We start from the raw sequence: 22,814 nt of genomic DNA on the forward strand, positions 1-22,814 counted from the left end.
AATCATCTCAATCTTAAGATATATGGACATGAAAAGAAATGGATTTTATTTCTTGAAAATAGTGCATTTTGTAATGCATTTTTTGGACAGTCCATTTTCAAGATTTTCAAGTGATTATATATCTGTTTGATCTACACTATTTTTTAAGTTTTAAGTTTTATAATTAGAAATGGATTTTAATTCTTGAAAATAGTGCATCTTGTAATGCATTTCTGTATTGTTGATTTTCAAGTGCTCATAGATCTGCTTGATCTGCACTATTTTTTAAGCTTTAAGATTTATAATTAGGTATGAAAATAGATTTTCAGGCCGTCATAAACATTTCCAATAATGACACAACATATTTCAACAATATTTGAAGGTGTGTTATAATTTGATTCCATTTGCCAAACATGGATATTCATTTCATTTTATGTTCATCTTCTTTCTTTTATGGAACTTCGACGCTGATGTCTCTGAACAATAGAAATATGTTTGGGGCATTTTTATTTTTTTGGTTTTCTACTACTATTTTTTAAAATTTTTGGTCTAGAAAATGAACAAAAAAAAAACTAGAAATGAAAAAAACAATCAAAATTAAAAAAAAAAAAATAGAGACAAATTTTTTTTTGAGTTTTATTATTATTATTTACTTTTCTATTATTTTCACTTTGAATGGTTTAAAAAAATAAAAAAAATTCAAAGAACAAAGATTTTGAACTTTTATTTTTGTATCTTCGTTGTAAATTTGAGTTATTGTATTTTTTATGAGTATTTTTTTATTCTTTTAATGTTATTTTTGCTTATAATATTTTTGAAATTTTTTTATTTTTTTAAATTATTCTACGTTTTTTATTTTTCTCAATTTACTATTTTATTATTTTTTAAAAAAAGTACTATTTTCGTTAATTATATAATTTCTTAGACCGGTCCAATGTGTGAACCGATATGGTTCAGCTAGTCCAACCGAACCAATGCCTTCACTTATGCAATCACCGGTGTGGACCTAACAACATTGGCAGGTCCTGACCCAAGTTCTTGTTTCAAACCACTTGTTAGCCGTGTACCTAGAACAACTTGCAAAGGTCGGGTGTGGATTTCTTATATATATCATAATCCAAAGCCAATCAAGCGCACATTTGTATTGAGTTTGAAGCCCCATTTGGGCCCTAGTTTTAGAGAGTTAAAGCTGATGTAAATTGAAGCTTTGGATCTCATTTTTCCATCAAATCAATAAGTAAAGCCTTATGACTGAACCACATTAAATTCTTGTATTTTGTGAGGTACATGCTATTGTATTTCATGTTTTTTATTTATTTATTTCATATTCGGAAGCACAATAGCTATTAATGTAATACACCCTTGATGTATTTTTACCACCATAACATGCATCTCCATCTATCCTGGGTATTCACCAGAGAGGAGAATAAAGCAAGGAATAATGTGTACTTTTTGGCCATCTTGGCCGGTCGGTCCTCTGAAACAAATGCATTTAGGGGGTGAATTGTACACGTTGTAAGTTTTTTATATGCTTTTACTTATGATTGGGAAAAATAAAACTTAAAAATTGATATACTTAGAAAAAACATATAAAACTGCCTTAAAAGCATTTGTTTCCACCGTCACTCATTGGGGAATCAAATTGGTTTGAATTAGAATAATAGTAATAATAATAACAACAACTCTATAGTTGTTTCTTATTTTACTGAATTATTTTTATTATTATTTATTTTGATTGTCTCTAATTTATTTATTTATGTGACTCTTCTCTCTTGTTATTTTCCAAATGGATTATGTCTCTTTTAATCTCTATTATTTTTTTATTTTATAAATTACTTTTATCTTTTAAGGAAGGATCATTTATAATAAATGCAAAATAATTTTTTATTTTTGATTCCAATGTTAAATGATGTATGGATTTGTTTTCATCTCAATTTTGTCCTTCATATGTATTTGAATTATAATTGTTATATTTTAGATTTTTTATAACTATTTGAACAGTACATTAGTATTATAATTACAGTGTTATATTTTTTACAAAAAAATTGATTAAGGATATATAATAGTTAATTTCTTTTTTTTTTTTTGGGGGATACTTGAGTAATACTTATTTTTTAATTATGTATTTTGATCCCATCTTCTCTAGCTATCTCTCACTATTTTTCATTTGCACTATGTCTCTCTTGATTCCTCTATTAAAGATAGCATTAAAACTTTTTAATCTCCCTCTATTTTATCACAACTAGCATATTTAAAAATTAATTATTTTTTGAGGGGCATTTTTATTTCATTGCAGTTGTACTACTTTGCCATTCTCAGGATCCTTTAGGGTTTTCTAAATGTTTGTTTACCATTATTTCCCTATCCTAATATTTATGTATTTGATAATATTGGTCTAAAAAGGGTTAGGACATTAAATTTTCAATTAAAAAAAAAATGGTTTGTGGTTGGTAAGGCATAAAACTTTGCCGATTTGAAATGTGTTATCTACTTATGCGAAGATGATGGACACCTGACCTAAATGAACCTAAGGTTACTTTTTGATTCCCATCAAATGGCCAATAAGAAGGAAAAACATATAAAAACACGTGCAATGTGTGTAATTCACACCATAAATGCATCCGTTTCGTTGTTTTCACTTCCACATTGTTAGACATGAGGGACCCGGATTTTGAGTATTCACCAAAAAAGACAATAAAGATTATTGTCGTCTGGGCTGGTGGGTCCTCAATGAAACGAATGTGTTTATTGCGTGAATTGTACATATTGCACGTTTTTTTATATGCTTCACCAGCTTAATAGAACCCGTTTCCTTAACCTAGGTTTGAGACAGGTTAAAAAAAAATTTAAGATCCTCATCCTTACACCAATATTTTCAAATATATAGATGTTATGATATAAAATATAATGGAGCAGTATATCCGGACGTTTATTTTCACACCTTGGAGCCACACCCTTTATCAAATACATTTAGCTCCGACAATACTACCCACGAATTAGAGGGAGAAAATTTTTCAAATTTTAGGTTTTAGAGATAGAAAATATCTTAAATTTTTAGAGAGAGAGACAAAATTATCTTAAAATTTTTAGAGAGAGAAACAATCTCAAATTTTTAGATTTAGAGAGAGAGTATCTTACGAATATGGAAAGAGAAACTATATCAAATTTTCGAGAAAGAAAATACCAAAAATTTTTTTACAAAAACTTGAAAATTTTTAATTTTTTTAGAGAGAGAAAAGGTTTTAAATTGTAAGTTTTAGAGAGAGAAAAAGTACTTTAAAATTTTAGAGAGAGAGAGATTATATCAATTTTTAGAGAGAAACTATTTTAAAATTTTTATAGATAAATCATCTTAAATTTTAAATTTTAGAAATAGAAAATATATTGAAATTTTAGAGAGGAGAAACTATTTCTAATTTCAGGGTCCATTTGTTTGCTAGAAGATAAATGTTCCTTAGAAAAAAAAAAGGACTTCTTTATTGGGAAGTGGAAAATTTCCTTCTAGAAAGTTTAAAGAAATTTTGAATACCTTTTGATAACTAGCTGAAATGTTGAAGTACTGGGTACCTGGATTTGATAACAAATATATATTACTAACATAAATATAATTAGAAATTTACAATATATACAACCTAATATAACGTTTAATATATATATATATATATATATATATATATATATATATATATATATATATATATATATATATATATATATATATATATATATATATATATATATATATATTAATTAATGTATATTTGTATTACATATAATATCCATTTTAACAATTGTAACTAACGATTCAAGTGCTGGTTTAATATAATTATTATTTTTACCTTTCAAAATTTATTTATTTATTTCTATTCATGATCTCCATGTAAAAAATATATATTCGATAAAATTTAAAATCAAATTATATTTGAAAAATATATTTATTGCCAAGCCCGCATTTCTACAATATGCTGGCCGGCCACATGCTAACTGCGTCCATATATAATATATAATATACAAACATATATTAATAATATAAATATAAACATCTAATATAATATATAATATTTATATAAAATATAATATATATATATATATATATATATATATATATATATATATATATATATATATATAATGTAATAAAAATTACACTAATAAAATAAAACGCACCCTTATAGAGAGAAACTACTTAGAAACTTTTAAAGAGAGAAACTAGCTCAAAATTTAGAGAGAGAGAGAAACTATCTCAAATTTTATTTTTTATAGAGAGAACATCTATTAAAATTTTTGAGAGAAACTATATCAAATTTTAGAAAGATAAACTATCTCAAAATTTTTATGGAGAGAAACTATCTCAAAATTTTTATAGAGAAATTATCTCAAAGTTTTTAGAGATAGAAGCTATCTCAAATTTCAAATTGTTAGAGAGAAGAAATGTCTCAAAATTTTTAGAGAGAGAAACTATATCAACTTCTAAATTTTAAAGAGATAACCAATTTTAAAATTTTTAAGGACAAACTATCTCAAATTTTTAAAGTTGTTATATTCTCTCACTGTCAGTGGGTTTCCAATAGTGTTTTCCAAATATGAGAAAAAGCATGCTCGAGTTATTTCTCATGTAAATTGTATGCATATTTAGATATTTTTTGAACAATTGTTTCATGCAGGCTGGAACACATTTCTAAAATATACGGTTCAGAAGTATAAAACATCTATTTTAAAGATGGAAGCAAATAGGCCGTCTATCGAAAAACAATTGTAACTAACGGCTTAAAAGTTATCTTAATATAATTATTATTTCTATTTTGTAAAATTTATTTAATTTTCATATTCATGATCTCCATGTTATAGAATATATATTCTCTTAAAAATAGGTTTAAATTATATTTAAAAATATATTTATTGTCAAGCCCGTATTTCTAAAAGAATAATGATCTTATATGACCTTTTTACGTGCATATGTGTAAGATTTTAAAAAATCACCGTTAAATTTGATATAAATCTTTAAAAAAATCAAATCTCATATTAATGTAATAACTTTTTTTTATACCTATGTCAAATTTAATAATAACCTTTAAAAATCTTATACTAACGGTTGTGGGAGGGTTACCCACCGACCCACTCACCAACCCACCTTGAGGCTGGAAAAGGTTGAAAAAGGTTTCGCGTCAAACATAAAAGTAGAATGTCATCTCAACATGAAAAGTGCAATTTATATATTTTTTATGTTTTTTTGGAAGTTATCAAAACTGTTAGTATATATAAAGTTGTCTTGAATGCGTGGTGTCTGAAGTGGGTGCTAGACACTAAGCAGTACAATGGCTGTGAGGTTTCCTCTCTCTCTATCTTCATTCCTCGAGGGTCGCACGGAAGCTAGGGCAAGCCCACTGTTAGCCAAGGGTGCACCAAGGTTCAACTGGGGGGTGCGGGGCGCCTCGAGCCCTCCAACTCTCGAATCGACGCCTCGACGCTCTGCAAATTATAGGCCCAATCTTTGGGACTATGACACCATCCAGTCCATAAGGACTGAATACACGGTTAGTCCTTGGCTCTAAAATAAGGCTATTAGCATCCCCATTCCTAGAAATTCCTGTTGATTTCAGCTATAATTTTGGTGAATTGCAGGGTGAGTCGTATAAGATCCGAGCCGAGGATCTAAGGCAACAAGCCACACTTATTTTTGAGGCCACTGATGATCCAATGGCTCAGATGGAAGTCGTCGACAAAATCGAACGGCTTGGAATTGGCTACCTCTTTGAGGACCAAATCAAAACCGTTCTTGATGCCATTTACACCGATAACATCCGAGGGTCGTCAGGCAATGATGTACATGCTGTGGCCCTTCGCTTTCGAATCCTAAGGGAACATGGATATAGTGTTTCTCCAGGTACTCCAAACACACTTTCTCTATCTATATATCTCTTTCTCTCTCTCCCTTCCCTCTCAATCTCACTCTCCTGATACCCATACTTATTTCTGTTTGTATATAATGATTTTTACCCATTCTTTATTATGTAATATTAAATGGATAAATATATAATAAAATTATTTATCTTTTGTATAAGGTGGTCACAATTAATTTTGATATTTGATCAAAAATCATAGAGCCCATCCAATAACATATCAAAGTGGGTTTTCAAATTTATTAAATACACTAAGAGCAAGAATGTTAAATAATTTAAATTTTAAGCGGAGTTTGATGAATCTCTCTCTAGATTCAACCATGGCTTCTCACTCCTCGTGATTGGTTTCTCAATCGTCAAGATTCAGAGCAGCGCATCATCTCATCAAGAGAAATCTAAGAGAGAGTTGAGAAAGAGAGGGAGAGAAGAGGGAAGGAGAGTGGTGGCCAAGCCTTGGCCACTTTCCAAGGCCCTCTCTTTCTTGGGCAAGTGGGGAAATGCCCTTCATTTTTTTATTTTTTTTTAAAAACTACATTTGAGAACAGAGATATTTAAATAAACAAAAAAACAAAAAAAAAATGCCCCGGTCAGGGACGCGAAGATTCTGAGCCGAGACTGACCTTGGTTTTCTTGGGATTTCAATTAATGTGGGAGTGTTTTCCGTAGACATCCTAGTAAAATTCGAACTGCTCCAATTATAGGTGAAAATTACAATGAAAGTTGGTCGATCTACTTTTTCTTATATTTTTTTCATAATGACCCTCGATCAATTTGAATTTTGAATTTTTTTAGTTTCTTTTTTAGTTTTTTCATTACAAAGAAAGTTGGGGCACTGCCCTACTAAAGAAAAAACTAATAATAATAATAATAATAATAATAATAATAATAATAATAATAATAATAATAATAATAAAATTTAAAAATCAAAATTCAGGATGACCGAAAGGCATTATAGAAAAATTAAAAATGAGTGGGCTGACCCACATTCATTATAATTTCTGCCTATAAGTAGAGCATTTCTTATTTTACCTAAAATTTTAAGTTATGTAAGTAAATCACTCTTACTGTGGAGAAATATCTAATTCATAACACATCTAATGAATGATATAATTGATAAAGTCTTAAATTCTAAATATTTTTAAATGACTATGCCAATACAATAAAAGACACGAAAATTTTAGGAAACGAGACATACTAAATCCTATTTTTATGACATTTTAACGGCGAGAGCTTTCCTTTATTTTTGGATAATAGCCCAATGATAAAACAACTTTGACATTTCATATGTTTTTTTTTAATTTTCGATTTTATAATAAAAAATTTAATACTTCTGACTATAATTACAAAATTGGCTTTAATAGAGAACAAAATTTTGAACAAAATTTTAACTATAATTTGAACAATAATTCATTTCGAGAGAGAGTGCGAGTGAAAATAACTCCCACTTTCTTTGACATTTGTAAACTTTGTAGATCCCATGAATGACTTTTTAGCATATTTTTGTAAGGGAAGTGCTTTTATCTTGCCCAAGAACCTATAACTTTCATGTGATCCCACTTCTTAGCCGTTCAATCTGAATCGAACGGCTGCTATTGTTCATACCCCAATGTCACGCTAGACACTGTTTTATTTTTCATTTTTTTCTACAAAATATTTTTGGATGAAATTTTAGGTGTCCCATCATAAAATTAGGGTGAACCTGGGAAAAAAAATTAAATATTTTTTGTAAAAATAAATGACAAAAATGAACCTGAAATTTTCAAAGGTATTCTGGGAATTGTTCATCTTAAAAATATTTTATTATTATTTTGTTCATGTGTGCCCCTAACATATCTATGTATGGCCCAAATTTTGCTTTAAAATTATTTATAGAATACAAACTTAAAATAAAAAACTCTGAGCCGTCCGATCAAGATTTGACGGTAAAAGCCAATTTGTGATATTGTAACTCAAGTCATCTTAGCCATCTATATAGATCTGATAGCGGAGACAAAGGGTAACATATACTAGATATGTAGGTGGGGGTCACATAGAATCCTTTTTGTAAGCACTCCAATTTACACAACATGATTGTGATGAACAGATGTATTCAACCCCTTCAAAGATGGAGATGGGAGTTTTATTACAAAAGTGAGTGGAGATGTGAAGGGTATGTTAAGCTTGTTTGAAGCTTCATGTATTGCTTTACCAGGAGAAGAGTTATTAGATGAAGCTAAGGCCTTCACTTCCAAGCATTTGAAGGCTAAGATGTACAGCATGGAACCATTTCTTAGAGAGCAAGTGCACCATGCCCTAGAGCTTCCCCGTTCTCGGAGAAAGGTTAGACTGGAAGCCAGATATAACATCGATGTTTACAAAGGGGAAAAAGAAAGGAACCCAATTTTGCTTGAACTTGCAAAGCTAAATTTCAACATGGTTCAATCCTTTCACGTAGCAGATCTTAAAGAAGTGTTCAGGTAATGTTCACCAAGGTTTTAAAAATACTTCAAAGCATTTTATATTATGTCCTATCAAGAGAAAATAGGGTTGTTAGATATATTTAGAGAGTGAATAAGAAAATGGGGAAAATATCAACTAAATGACCATATTATCATACAACATCATTAAAGTGGTCAAATCAACCCATCTAAATTAGGATTATTATGATTTAAGTTTCACAAGTTATCTTTGTTCAAGGTTGGGAACCCGAGCAAACAATGATTTTTCAATAATTTGCCCGACTTAATTCGCTTGAGCCAAATGATAATAAAACACCTGGTTTTTCAGGTTTGGCAATACAAAACAATAACGATATTATTCTGACTTGCGATGGTCCAAATTATTAAATTACCGTTGCTTATTTAGAGTTACCAATCCTTAAGATAGAACAACTTGGTTATTATTTGATATATTATATGAGAAGGTATCTGATTGAAATGAAACTATAAAAGTAAAACTGGTACCATTAATTAGAATCGTTTGATTAGACTTTGTAAGATGATTTGACCATTTACCTTATATTTTGCCAAGAAAATATAAATTTATATATGAACTTCAATACGAGAGCTCTGTGGAACAATTTTTCTTTAATTAAGTTTTTGAAGTCCTTTAAGATTGGTTTTGTCGGTCTCTGACTGATTTCTATTTGAATTTTAATAATTTCCAAATGCCCAATATTCATATGAGTCTATCATGAATTTGATTTATTGAAAACTTCAAAACTAACCGTTGCCAAAAAGTGATATAAAGAAATTTTACATCCATTATTGATTAAAAAGAACGTATTGCCGAATTGTGAATAAGAAGTATTTATCAACAGGTGGTGGAGAGACACAAGGCTGAGTGAGAAACTTCCTTTTGCTAGGGAGCGGACCTTGGAGTGTTTCATGGTTTCTTCTGGGGTAGCTTATGAGCCTCAATATGGCAGGTCAAGGAGGGACATGGCCAAAACTAACATTCTTTTAACAGTAATAGATGATGTTTATGATGTGTATGGATCAATAGAGGAACTAGAGCTCTTCACTGAAGCAGTTGAAAGGTATGATACTCGCTAAATTACTTATTCCATATGTTCATAAACATCAATACATTTTGTCAATGTAATAGGGATTAGATCGGCCACCGAACTGGTGAGGGTTTTGATCTAGTCAAAGCCAGTCCGACAACTAGTTGAATCGGTTGAACCAATTTTTTGAAATAAGAGGAGAAAAATGAATATAATAATTTGAAAACATGTATTAAAATTGGCCATCCCCGTTTAGCTAATCCAATCATTTGGAACCAGTTAGTTTGTCCACCCAAAACAGATTAAGAATTGGTTACATATGGCTTTTTACCAAACTTGATTTTTACTTTAGATTCAAACCATCAGTTCATTGCAGCCATAATCTGCGCATATTATAATTGTGAACCATACTATGCTCTACCAAAGTCATTGAATTGAACCAAAATTGTCCTCCAGTGCAACCACTTAACATCAACCGGACATTATTAATACATTGAGCCCGAAGTTTGTATCAAAATCCTAGGGATTGATATGTTATTGTCCCATTATATATATTATACTCACAAAATGATTTTTCCGTAGTTTCCTTTTATAGGTTAGCTTTTATGCCCCCATTTCTATTGAGTGCTCTCACCCTAATATAACATAGACCATATGTATCTCTCATAGAAATGGTGCAGAATTCACATATCAATGTTGCCATTAAATGCATGAGGTCTAAACTAGCCTTCTTATATTATTATAAAATTCCTCCCATGTCATAGTTTAGTTTTCTTTAAAGGGAATTTAAATCCTCTATTTCTTAGAAAAGTGTTGCAAACATCACAAAGCAAGGATGTAAGTGAGCAAATCACCCATGAAATGTCATAAACTAAGGAGTTAGGTCAACAAATCCCTCAATAAAATGGAGGATAAAGCAGGGCAGTGTGGCTCTTGTATTCAACTACATACTCTTATGTCCTTGAATCAACAGATGGGACCTCAAAGCCATGGAGTCACTACCTGAGTACATGAAAATCTGTTACATGGCCTTGTACAATACTGTGAATCAAATGGCCTATGATAGTCTAAAGGAACAGAGCTGTTGCATCATCGGATCCCTCAGCAAAGCGGTATGCATTTCCTATTTAACTTGGTCTCAATATCCATTAAGTTTTATGTGACTTACCCTTGTGAAGTTACTGATGCATATATTTCTCATGTTACAGTGGGCTGGCCTATGCAAGGCATGCTTGAAAGAAGCAAAGTGGTTTCACAGTGGGTACAAACCAACTCTAGATGAGTACTTGAGCAATGCCTATACTTCAGTTGCGGGGCCACTTTTTTTGATTGCTGGTTATTTTCTCTCTGGAGAGAGAATTACACAAGAAGTTGTTGATTTTTTAGAACAAGGTCCAAAGATTGTCTGGTTCTGTTCTATCATTCTACGACTTACCAATGATATGGGAACAAGTACGGTATGTGCACCACATTTGATTTAGAAGTTCAATTGAACGTTATTTGATTTTATTAGCTAAAGTAAAGAAAATGTTACAACTAGTAAATCGCAGAAATTCTCTCATGCACATTTTGAACTCATTTTATCCAAGAATTGAGAAAGTATATTGCTATTGTGCATGAAGGATGAACAAGAAAGAGGAGATGTACTTAAATCAATACAATGCTACATGCAAGAGACTGGTGCATCAGAGGAACAAGCGCGGGAGCACATTAAGGATTTAATCAATGATATATGGAAGCATCTTCATCAAGAATGCAGTACTCCATCTCCACTTCCAAAGACCTTCATGAAGGATGCTTTAAATATTGCAAGATCCTTTGAGTTCATGTATCAATATGGTGATGGCTTCGGTGTTACTAGCAGTACAACACTTGATCACTTCAACTCCTTGCTCTTCCAACCCATTTGTGTTGATGTTTAGGGTTTATTTTCCTTTCTTGGATCTAAAGTAATGATACAAAGAAAGTGGAATGTATGGGTAGTTAAGATAGTGAGATGTTATTTCTATCTCTATGTAAAAGTAGAATATATGGGTAGTTAAGATAGTGTGGGAAGTTCTCTCTCTTCCCGTAGGTAATGGGTAGTTATCCAACACGTAAGTAGTAGGTAGTTTTATTGTAAACGCTTATATATATGGGCTCCATGTATTGAAGTGATGTGTGCATGTGGTTGTAGATATAAGCAACTTATAGAAGCAACCAACATGTAATTTTACGTAATGTGTTTGTGTTTATCTCTCTAAAAAAGAAAGTGAGTGCGTGCTTTCAATTATCAGTGGTATCAATGCTTTATCCAAAAACTTGCAACATGATATCAATGCCTTATCCATAAAATTTCAACATGGTATCAGAGCTCAGCTCAAGTTGTGAAGAGAGCCCAGATTGTTAAACGGAAGCATGGTGGGCCCATAACCCACAGAGCACAGGTTGTAAAAAAAAAAGAAAAAAAACCAGAAGAAGATAAGCATTAGAGTAGAGAGCACAGGTTGTGACAAAAACAGAACCAAAAAAAAAAAGCATCAGATCCCAAGTTGTAAAAAAAAGAAAAGATAGGCATTGGTGTGGAAAGTCTAAGTTGATGATAGGCATTGGAGAGCTCAGGTTACCAAAAATATAGGCATTGGAGAGCCCAGGTTGTCAAAAAGGAGATAACGAGATCACATTTTGCCAAAGAATTTGGTATGGAAATTTAATTCAGCAGGTCACGAACAAAATTTAAGAGAAATGTTATAAAAATTTTAAAAAAAGTTGATAAAAATTTAAAATCTATTGCCTAGCATGTGTTATTCCGGAGTGAGCAAATCGATAATATACTCCCCTGGGACTAAGCAATCTTTTAGCATTTCACAATTGCTCCTAAGCTTATTTACAATTCATAATTCCAGCAGACTTTCTCAAATTTTGCTGTTTTTTTTTGTTATAGGAAATTGTTCCATGTGTCAGGAGACACATTTTTATTTGCGTACCCCGAGGCATTAAGCATCCATCTTAAAGATGGTTAAGATGGATGCAAATGGGTGTGTTTTTTAATTTAAAAATTTTGGCAGAGAAAATAGTCTTTGCTTCGTTTGTAGGCATAAACTCGTCAAAAGGGGTTCGATAGAGAATGGGTCATGTTAAATTACGATTTGGGTGACAGACTAGCCATAATACCGTCCATGTATCGTTGGCAATACAAAACTGGACGCTCGCACAAGTATGCATTTTAATAATAAATGAAAAAAATCAAATGAAAAAAACAAAAACAAGGGCATACCCCGAGTCAGGGCCCTAGGCCCGACCTTCCTAACTTGGTAGATCCAAGCCTCAATCTAGGACACCTAAACTCAATTCTGTATCTTTTATCGAGAGAAGGTATATATCTTCTTTAGTTTAGTTGTTTTCATAGTCAGTTTTAATGCTTCTAGGTGTTATCAAACAACTCAAATGTTTACATTTCTTTTTAATTTTTTTCATCTTGTTTTTATACTAAAAATCAATTATTTTTTAAGGGGGCATTCTTTTTTCATTAAAAATGTAGAGGCGGGCATGGAAATTCTATTTGGACGCACTATTTTGCTATTCTCAAGATTGTTGAAGATATTCTAAATAATTTATCTAACATTATTTTTCATATCTTAATATATTCTCCCAAATAAACCTTGTAGACATTCGACTCCTAAAGCTTTTCATATCACACACATGACCCATCAACTATTTTTTCTTGATTTTACCCCCAATCAAAAAGTAATTGTTTTAAAAACTATAACTACCCCCTGTCAAATATGTCTCTCTACCCGCCCCCTCTCTCTCTTTCTCTCTTTACCTTCCCTCTCGCTCTTTCACTCTCTATCTACCCTCCCTCTTTCTCTCTCTACCTTCTCTCTCTCTTCCCACCTTTCTTTCTCTTGGGTAGAGCGAAATGGTAGGTAGAAAGAGAAAGTGAGGGCGGGTAGAGAAATAAAGAGAAAGAGGGTAGGTAAAGAGAGGGCAGGTAGAGAGAGAAATTTGACTGATGGTACTTTAGTTTTTAAATCGTTTACTTATGATTGAAGGGAAAAAGTAAGAAAAGAAAAGTAATTGGGTCATAATTGCGATACTAAAAGTATTAGAGGTAAAATGCTTATAAAATTCAAAGGTATTCATATTTTTTCCTTTGGAATATTTGTCTAAAAGGGCTGAGGGCATTAAATTTGTTTAAAGGGAAGCATGGTGGGCCCAAAACCCATAGAGTTGTAAAAAAAATGGAAAATGAAAAAAAGAAGATAGGCATTGGTGTGGAGAGTATTGGTTGTGATAAAACAGAAAAAAAAAAAAAAAAAACATCGGATCCCAAGTTGTGAGAAAACGAAGAGATATGCATTGGTGGGGAGAGTCCAAGTTGAGGATAGGCATTGGAGAGCTCAGGTTACCAAAAATATAGGCATTGGAGAGCCCAGGTTGTCAAAAAAGAGATAAAGAGATCACAAGTTGCCAAAGAAGTTGGTATGGAAATTTAATTCGGCAAGTCATAAACAAAATTCAAGATAAAGGTTATAAAATTTTGAAAAAAAGTTGATAAACATTTAAAATCTATTTATTTAATTTCCTAGTCTAGTTCATATGACACACTATAGTAGTCAAAATATTTTTCAACTATTGATTCCAATTTTCAAAGTTGAATTTCTTAAATGTGATGATCTTTGAAAAAGAAAATGGAAATTTTTAAAAAGTGGGGAAATAAAATTGGAGCGCTCTTGATGTCATATTTTTGCAAAAGTTTTCAAAAAATGAGATCTAAAAAAAAAAAAAAGTTCTAAAAAGGGGACATGAGTAGTCCTCATGAGAAATCCATGCCTATGTAGGCATAAGAAAAATGAAAAATGATTTTTTGGGTAAGAAGAAAAACATGACACAACAGTCCTGATATGTTGTATGATGGAAAGGCATGGGAAATCCATGCTTAGGGTAGACATAGGAAAAATGTTTTTTGAAAAACTGAAAATAAACATCGCAGTCATAGTTTTTCATGCCATAGAAAGGCATGATGATGGTATGAAAGGGCATGAGGGTGTCTAATGAGAAAGCAAAAAAAGGAAATTGTAAAAAGCATGAGGGTGCCTAATGAGAAGACGTAAAAAAGAAATTATAAAAGGCATGAGGGTGCCTAATGAGAAGACGTAAAAAATAAATTGTAAACGGCATGAGGGTGCCTAATGAGAAGGCATAAACAAAAAAGCGTGTTTAGAAAACACAGGACAAGAATAAGCAAAAACAAGTAGCAAGAAGAAGAAGAAGAAAAAAAAAAAATAGAAGAAAAAGAAACAAGAAGCAAAAAAAGAAGTAAGCAGCAAGAAGCAAGTAGAAGAAGAATAAGCAAAAACAAAAAAAAAAAGAAGAAAAAGAAGCAAGAAGCAGAAGAAGAAGTAACAAGAAACAAGAATAAGAAATTTAAAAGAAAATATGAAATTTTGCATCTAGGGGTATGTTAAAGATGATGAAAAAAAGTAGAATGTATGGGTTAAGATGGTGGGAAGTTATCTCTATTTCTCTATGTAAAAGTGGAATGTATGAGTAGTTAAGATAGTGAGAAGTTATCTCTCTAATGGGTAGTTATCCAACACGTGGGTAGTGGGTGGTTTCGATGTAAGTACCTATATATATGGGCTCCATGTATTGAAGTGATGTATACTTGTAGTTGTAGACATAAACAACTTACGGAGGAAACCAATAAGTAATTGTACGTAGCGTATAAATGTGTTGTGTTTATCTCTCCAAAAAAAAAAGTGAGTGCGTGCTTTCAATTATCTGTGGTATCAGCGTTTTATGCAAAAACTTGTGACATAATATCAAAGCCTTATCCATAAAATTTCAACAAAGTCATTGTTGCTCTTCCATATCATTAATATTGATATTTGTATTGATGAGTTGATGCTAGATAATCAAATACTGAATAGTAACCTCTTAATGCACCCCAATGGATTACAACTTTGGTATTGTTTTCTATCCGATGAATGTTTAGAATTTTGATTCCTTGGAATGGATGGTTCATTATCATGAATCAATCTCTTCTATGGGGCTAGAAGTATGCAACAAATTGCTATCAAAACTAGGACCCTTTGTCTAATTTCTTTCAAAGCTACCATACTGGTTTCTCATTTCTTTCAAATTATCACTATTTTAAAATTCATTATTATTCACCCTAGAATACCCTTTCAGCCGAGATCTCCCTATTTTAAAATTCATTATTATTCACCCTAGAATACCCTTTCAGCCGAGATCTCCCTTTTCTCATTTTAAATAATGTAAAAAGGCATCATTATTTTTGGCAAAAACAAACAAGATATTTGTAATCCCAAAGTAAAGGACCATGATGTTCATTTTGGGCTACTGGCTCTGAAAACGCAAGAGTCTATCAAAGCATATGTAGATCTCACAATTGAAGCAGAGCGTTCTTTCTCTACTTTTTTTATCATTTATATTCATTGTATGTAGATCTCGCAACTGGTGTTAGAAATCCTACACGAAGCTCATGCATTGAGATTTTTGGGTTATTTGTGAATAACTTCTAGGCCATTGTCTCATTTCTCAAGGTCAGACGTGTTACTGGTGGGAAATAGAAAGCACGGTGAACCCACAATTATAACCATGGGTAGTTGGAAGAGAGAGGGAGAGAGAAGTATGGAGATGGAGAAGTAGCTAGAGAGAGAAAAGAGAGAAATTTACATGTAATGAATCTTCTAATTTATCCATACATATATATATTGAGGAATGATTTCATGTAATGGTTGTATAGTAATATAATGAAACGTACTCCAAAAATTATGTTAAAGACATTTGTTTGATCTCAATTTTGAAATATACACTCTTTTCATTTCAATGATCAATCACAAAAAGCAGATTTTGAAAACAAAACCTAGAAAGTTTGTTTTTAGGGCAATTAACATAGGCTGTCTATTTCGATATGATGATTAGATTTAGGCCTTCAAATGATTTTTTTGTTTCCAATTTCTTTAGATAGCTTTATTATCATTAGTCAATAATGTAAAAAAAGTAAAAAATGATTTTGAGTTTACAAACCCAGATTTTGAAATTTGTCAAATGAATGGTCTAGATTCGCTATTGGAGGGGACTCATTTTGCCCATATGTAAGGTGCAAATTGAATTTTATTTTTTTGAGGATTGATTATTAGGATGAAGAGAATGTTTTTGCATGTTTTGGAGTCGTACAAATGCCAAAAGCATAGTTTTGTAGAAGTGTATGTGTGTGTGTGGGTGGGTGTGTGTGTACGTATGTTCACGTTGGGTTTAGGTCAAGTCCAAAACTTGGACCCGTACCCAGATTGGGTCGAACCGCCGGGTAAACCCGACCCGTTTGCCACCCAACCGTTACCCATATTTTTTCTTTTCTTTTCTTATCTTCTTTTAATTTATTACACGCTAGGATCCATGGCCCAGTTTGGTCAGGCTGGGCTAGGCCCGATAAGGATATGGGACTGTCTCGGGCTAGGGCTATCTTGAGCCCAACGCAAGCCCTTTTCCAGTCCTATTGCGTGTGACATTATAGATCCTATAGTCGATGCGATTGTGATATTGTGCGTCAAAATTAATTGGTCTTATGTGTGTGTGGCATTTATAGATCCCATAGTTGAAACCCCCTGTGAAAACGTAAGCATGAAGCTTTTCTCTATCTCATGTCTTGTTTTGAGTTGCCTTTTTGACATCCACATGCGTTGGGCATGGTTTTTGGCGCACGACAGCATTGTCTTTTTGTGGGGAAATAGCAAAGTACTTCCTTTTGCACCAATTTGAAAAGGGTGCAAGTGGCATACAGATGCATCTATGGCTGTAGAGGTAAGCTGTACCTTCAAATTTTATCATCGTATATAATTTTTTTGTAAAATTTTTTTAGGATCATTTTAAAATCCATTTTCATATCGAGTTATAAAATTTTAAATTTAAAAAAATGTTAAAATCAAGTTCATCGATAAACACATGAAATCTTGAAAATGGACAGTATAGATAATATGTTGTAAAATGTATTATTTCTGAGACTTAAAATCTTTTTCTTTTTTTCATGGTCATACTCAATCAAAGGGTATTTCAACATTAAAACTAACTTTTCTGATGGATATTTGAGGTGCATCCGTAGTTCTACATTATAAGATCGCATCCTTATATAAGCTTTTCCCAATTTCGAAAAGACCTACTTGAGGCGGATTTGCACAAGGTAAAGTGGACTCTTTCTACATAATAGAAATACATGCATCTCCATCAATCCTTTGTGACTGAGAACCAACTTGGGGAGATACAGAGAAATTTTGATTATTCACCAGAAAGAAAAATAAAGAAAGGATAAATCTGCACTTCTTTATGACTTCTAGAAGAGGTTTCGGTCATCTTGGCTAGTCGGTTCTCACCGAGTAACAGTGGTAACAGATGCATCTATGGTGTGTATTATACGCATGAGCATGATATAGTATGTTCTCTAAGGAGTATAGTTTACTTCTACACTTTCGTAGAAGAACAACTTGCGAGGATTTTTTTCAATCTCAAAAGTACATAGAGGGTCTTATAGATATTTCCTTTATTAGATTAATCTATGGGTTGAATGATAGGAAAAGAAATCCCCAGGCCACAAGGTGGGAATTAATTTCTAGGGTATATATTACTCACATGGACTTAAAAATTACGGTAGTCTTTCTACCGTAATGACTTAAAAATTACGGTACAAGTAGTACCATAATATACAAATCAATTACTACGGTACATAAAGTACCGTAATACAATGTTGGAACAATGAACTGCGGTACGTAGTGTATCGCAATAAAGCAAAAAACAATTATGGTACTTTTAGTAACGTAATTTCTTAAAAACAAATAACGCTAGACATTATACCGTATAACCTTAATAAAATATTACAGTACCGGTAGTACCGTAATGCTTCGTATCCCCTTTTCACATTATAAACCCCCAAATCAAACCCTAATGGTAGAGAAGAGGCTACCCCTTTTACGGTCTTCATTGTGTCGTATTAACGCTGCTGGTGTTCAATCTCAATTTCTCTCTCCCTCATATACCTTTTTCAGGTAAGATTTAATTTCATATATTTTATTTCAAAGATTTTCGTTTAGTTTTGTAGTTCTTTGAGCAATAAATAGAAAATCTTCCAAGCATTCTTGTTCTCTGTTATTTCACCATAAAATAGATTGGTTGTTGGCTTATTTTTTATAAATTGGAATCATCTACAAAAATCCATGTCCTGACTCGCAAATCGATCAAGTTTGATGACCATGGAAATTGTTTGATCTTGGGGTTATTTGAGCGAAAAATATATTGTCCACATGAAAGATGGTTTATGTTGGTCTATTTGTACAACGATCCAAGTATTGAACACTACAATTATTATTTGAAGTTCAAACGCATGGTTTTGTTTGTGTTATTTTGGATTTGGAATTAGTTCATTCTAATGTAAGCTGTTTCATTTGATAGTGCACTTTTCTGTAATAATATCAGCTTTATATTGAATCTGCTGCACTTCTTTGATGGCATGAGTTATTGTTTGGATTAGAGTGTAAGTTTCAGATATAGTGGTTTAAATATAGGTACCAAATTCATCAGGGATTTAAAGAATACTTGGTAGGATATTTGAATATCATACTATTGTGTCATTTATTATGAAAATGTTTATTAATGAATAGTTTTTTGCTTTTTGATGTACAATGATTTTTTATGTATGATGGCTTTTTGAACAGTGATCATGACAAAAGATGCACCTTTCCATGAAGGTCCTAAGATTCCTTCATTGCTCACTAGACAAAGAGAACATATATCACAGAGGATATGGGAAAGGGATGTAAGTAGAAATATTTAGAATTATATTCTGTGTCTATCATGTTAGTTAATCAATATATTTTTTAAGTATCTGAAAATGACAAATTCTATTTCAGGATCAAAAAAATATCCTCAAAATTGATGAGAAAATTAATGCAAATGTTGCATGACCGTTAACAAACAATGACCAAATTGATTTGGTCAGGAGATCAAGATTGTATCCTTTGACTATAGTATCGATGAATCAGCATGACCGCGGCACATTATTTACAATCATCGAGAGGTGGCACGCTGAGACAAACACGTGGCACTTTAATGCAGACATCGGAGAGATGATGCCAATACTTGAAGATACCTGGAAAATTCTTCGGTTAAAGGTGATTGGTGTAGCTGTAACCGTGAGGAGAGTGGAGAACTACGAGGAATATATAATCTGCATGATAGGACAGCTGTCACCTGGTCATAGTCATTCCTTTATCCGACGGACATGGTGGAGGAACACGTTTAATCAGATACCAGAGAACTATAACCGTACTACTCTTATACGATACACCTGTGCCTACCTCTTATATCTTGTAAGGTGCACAATATTTACGGATTCCACAGATGGTACAGTCCCTACAATCTACTTACAACTTTTTTAGGATATTCACGTAGCTGGTCAGTAGCATGGGGTGCAGCTGCATTAGCATTTTTGTTTCAAGCCTTGTCAAAGGTTGTTCATGCTGATCATCAACAATTAAGTGGATCAACCACTTTTTTGCTGGTAATTGTAGTATATTAGTGTTTTGATACTTTTTTATAAAGTTCAATTGATATTTTTTAGGCGCATGAATGTGTTTGGTGCATTAGGCGCATGAATGTGCTTTGTGCATTAGAAAGCCCGAATGCCATCACAAGCCACTCATATAGTCCATCTCGAGTTTTGAATGCGGTCTTCTATTTATCCCTAGGACGAATCCGAATTTGATGGTACCCACTCCTTAAATCAATCTTTGAGAAAACCTTAGCTCCACTAAGCATATCTAACATATCATTGAGCTTGGGTATGGAAAATCGGTACTTGATTGTACTTTTGTTAATTGCTCGACTGTCCACACACATCCTCCATGACCCATCTTTCTTTGGACTAAGTAATGTAGGGATAGCACATGGTGACATGCTTTCTCGAATCAATCCATTCTTAAGCAAATCAACAATTTGTTTGTGCAACTCTTCATATTCCATGGGACTTATTCGATAATGGGCCAAATTCGATAGGCTAGAACCAGGCACCAAATAAATGTGATGCTGAATATTTCTGATTGGAGAAAGACTATTAGGTAAATCTTCAGGCATCAAATCTTTATATTTCTCAAGCAGAGGTTCAAGAGACTTAGGAATTGTAGTCGGTACATAATTTTTTTTTGCGAGCAACACATAAATAGAATCCATATCCTTCCTGCCCCCTTTTAAATTTTGCACATTAAGGCACTTTGAACCCTCCTCTTTAGCGGATTTAGGTGTAGGAAGTTGCTTCATATGGTAGATCATGATATTAATACCATCTTTAACAAAAGAATAAGTGTTTGGTCTAGTTTTATGTACCATATCATGATGCATTTTCTATTTAACTTGGTCTCAATATCCATTAAGTTTTATGTGACTTACCCATGTGAAGTTACTGATGCATATATTTCTCCTGTTATAGTGGGCTGGCCTATGCAAGGCATACTTGAAAGAAGCAAAGTGGTTTCACAGTGGGTACAAACCAACTCTAGATGAGTACTTGAGCAATGCCTATACTTCAATTTCGGGGCCACTTGTTTTGATTGCTGGTTATTTTCTATCTGGAGAGAGAATTACACAAGAAGTTGTTGATTTTTTAGAACAAGGTCCAAAGATTGTCTGGTTCTGTTCTATCATTCTACGACTTACCAATGATATGGGAACAAGTACGGTATGTGCACCACATTTGATTTAGAAGTTCAATTGAACGTTATTTGATTTTATTAGCTAAAGTAAAGAAAATGTTACAACTAGTAAATCGCAGAAATTCTCTCATACACATTTTGAACTCATTTTATCCAAGAATTGAGAAAGTATATTGCTATTGTGCATGAAGGATGAACAAGAAAGAGGAGATGTACTTAAATCAATACAATGCTACATGCAAGAGACTGGTGCATCAGAGGAACAAGCGCGGGAGCACATTAGGGATTTAATCAATGATATATGGAAGCATCTTCATCAAGAATGCCGTACTCCATCTCCACTTCCAAAGACCTTCATCAAGCATGCTTTAAATATTGCAAGATCCTCTGAGTTCATGTATCAATATGGTGATGGCTTCGGTATTACTAGCAGTACAACTCTTGATCACTTCAACTCTTTGCTCTTCCAACCCATTTGTGTTGATGTTTAGGGTTTATTTTTCTTTCTTGGATCTAAGGTATGTTACAGATGATGCAAAGAAAGTGGAACATATGAGTAGTTAAGATAGTGAGATGTTATTTCTATCTCTATGTAAAAGTAGAATATATGGGTAGTTCAAATAGCGTGGGAAGTTCTCTCTCTTCCTGTAGGTAATTGGTAGTTATCCAACACGTAGGTAGTAGGTAATTTTATTGTACACGCTTATATATATGGGCTCCATGTATTGAAGTGATTTGTGCCTGTGGTTGTAGATATAAGCAACTTATAGAGGCAACCAACATGTAATTATACGTAATGTATGAATGTGTTTGTATTTATCTCTCTAAAAAAGAAAGTGAGTGCGTGCTTTCAATTATCAGTGGTATCAATGCTTTATCAAAAAACTTGCAACATGATATCAATGCCTTATCCATAAAATTTCAACATGGTATCAGAGCTCAGCTTAGGTTGTGAAGAGAGCCCAAATTGTGAAATGGAAGCATGGTGGGCCCATAACCCACAGAGCGCAGGATGTAAAAAAAAAAGAAAACAAACAAGAAGAAGATAGGCATTGGAGTAGAGAGCACAGGTTGTGACAAAAACAGAACCAAAAAAAAAAAGCATCAGATCCCAAGTTGTACAAAAAAGAAAAGATAGGCATTGGTGTGGAAAGTCTAGGTTGAGAATAGGCATTGGAGAGCTCAGATTACCAAAAATATAGGCATTGGAGAGCCCAGGTTGTCAAAAATGAGATAAGGAGATCACATGTTGTCAAAGAATTTGGTATGGAAATTTAATTCAGCAGGTCATAAACAAAATTCACGAAAACTGTTATAAAATTTTTTAAAAAAGTTGATAAAAATTTAAAATCTATTGCCTAGCATGTGTTATCCCGGCGGGAGCAAATCAATAATATAATCCCCTGGGACTATGCAATCTTTTAGCATTTGACAATTGCTCCTAGGCTTATTTACAATTTATAATTCCAACGGACTTTCCAATATTTTGCTTCTTCTTTTTTTTATAGGAAATTGTTGCATGTATCAGGAGACACATTTTTATTTGCGTATCCCGAGGCATTAAGCATCCATCTTAAAGATGGATGCAAATGGGTGTGTTTTTTAATTTAAAAATTTTGACAGAGACAATAGTCTTTCCGTCGTTTTTAGGCGTAAACTTGTCAAAAGGGGTTCGATAGAGAATGGGACATGTTAAATTACGATTCGGGTGACAGACTAGCCATAATATCATCCCGGCATGTATCG

At 32.7% G+C, this 22,814-nt stretch overlaps 1 protein-coding gene across 1 annotated transcript; it reads left to right on the forward strand.

Moving 5' to 3' along the window:
• The first annotated feature begins 5,265 nt into the window (after window positions 1–5,265).
• On the forward strand, window positions 5,266–11,635 carry LOC18442688 ((-)-alpha-terpineol synthase). Its single transcript, XM_088855715.1, has 7 exons — window positions 5,266–5,513; window positions 5,602–5,863; window positions 7,963–8,335; window positions 9,178–9,396; window positions 10,337–10,475; window positions 10,572–10,820; window positions 10,986–11,635. Exons 1-7 carry the CDS (start codon window positions 5,295–5,297, stop codon window positions 11,283–11,285), a joined length of 1,761 nt encoding a protein of 586 aa, XP_088711841.1. The 5' UTR covers window positions 5,266–5,294; the 3' UTR covers window positions 11,286–11,635.
• The last annotated feature ends 11,179 nt before the right edge of the window (window positions 11,636–22,814 follow it).

This window comes from Amborella trichopoda, chromosome 13 (assembly GCF_054954075.1).
Source record: "Amborella trichopoda isolate Santa Cruz 75 chromosome 13, AtrichopodaSantaCruz75HAP2 v2.0, whole genome shotgun sequence".
NCBI lineage: Eukaryota > Viridiplantae > Streptophyta > Magnoliopsida > Amborellales > Amborellaceae > Amborella > Amborella trichopoda.

Bases quoted from the DNA above. Each gene is read 5' to 3' on its own strand.
- LOC18442688 (XM_088855715.1), top strand. From the start codon at position 5,295: ATGGCTGTGAGGTTTCCTCTCTCTCTATCTTCATTCCTCGAGGGTCGC. The intron at 8,336-9,177 runs GTAATGTTCACC...ATTTATCAACAG, and splicing joins GATCTTAAAGAAGTGTTCAG to GTGGTGGAGAGACACAAGGC. The intron at 10,476-10,571 runs GTATGCATTTCC...CTCATGTTACAG, and splicing joins TCGGATCCCTCAGCAAAGCG to TGGGCTGGCCTATGCAAGGC.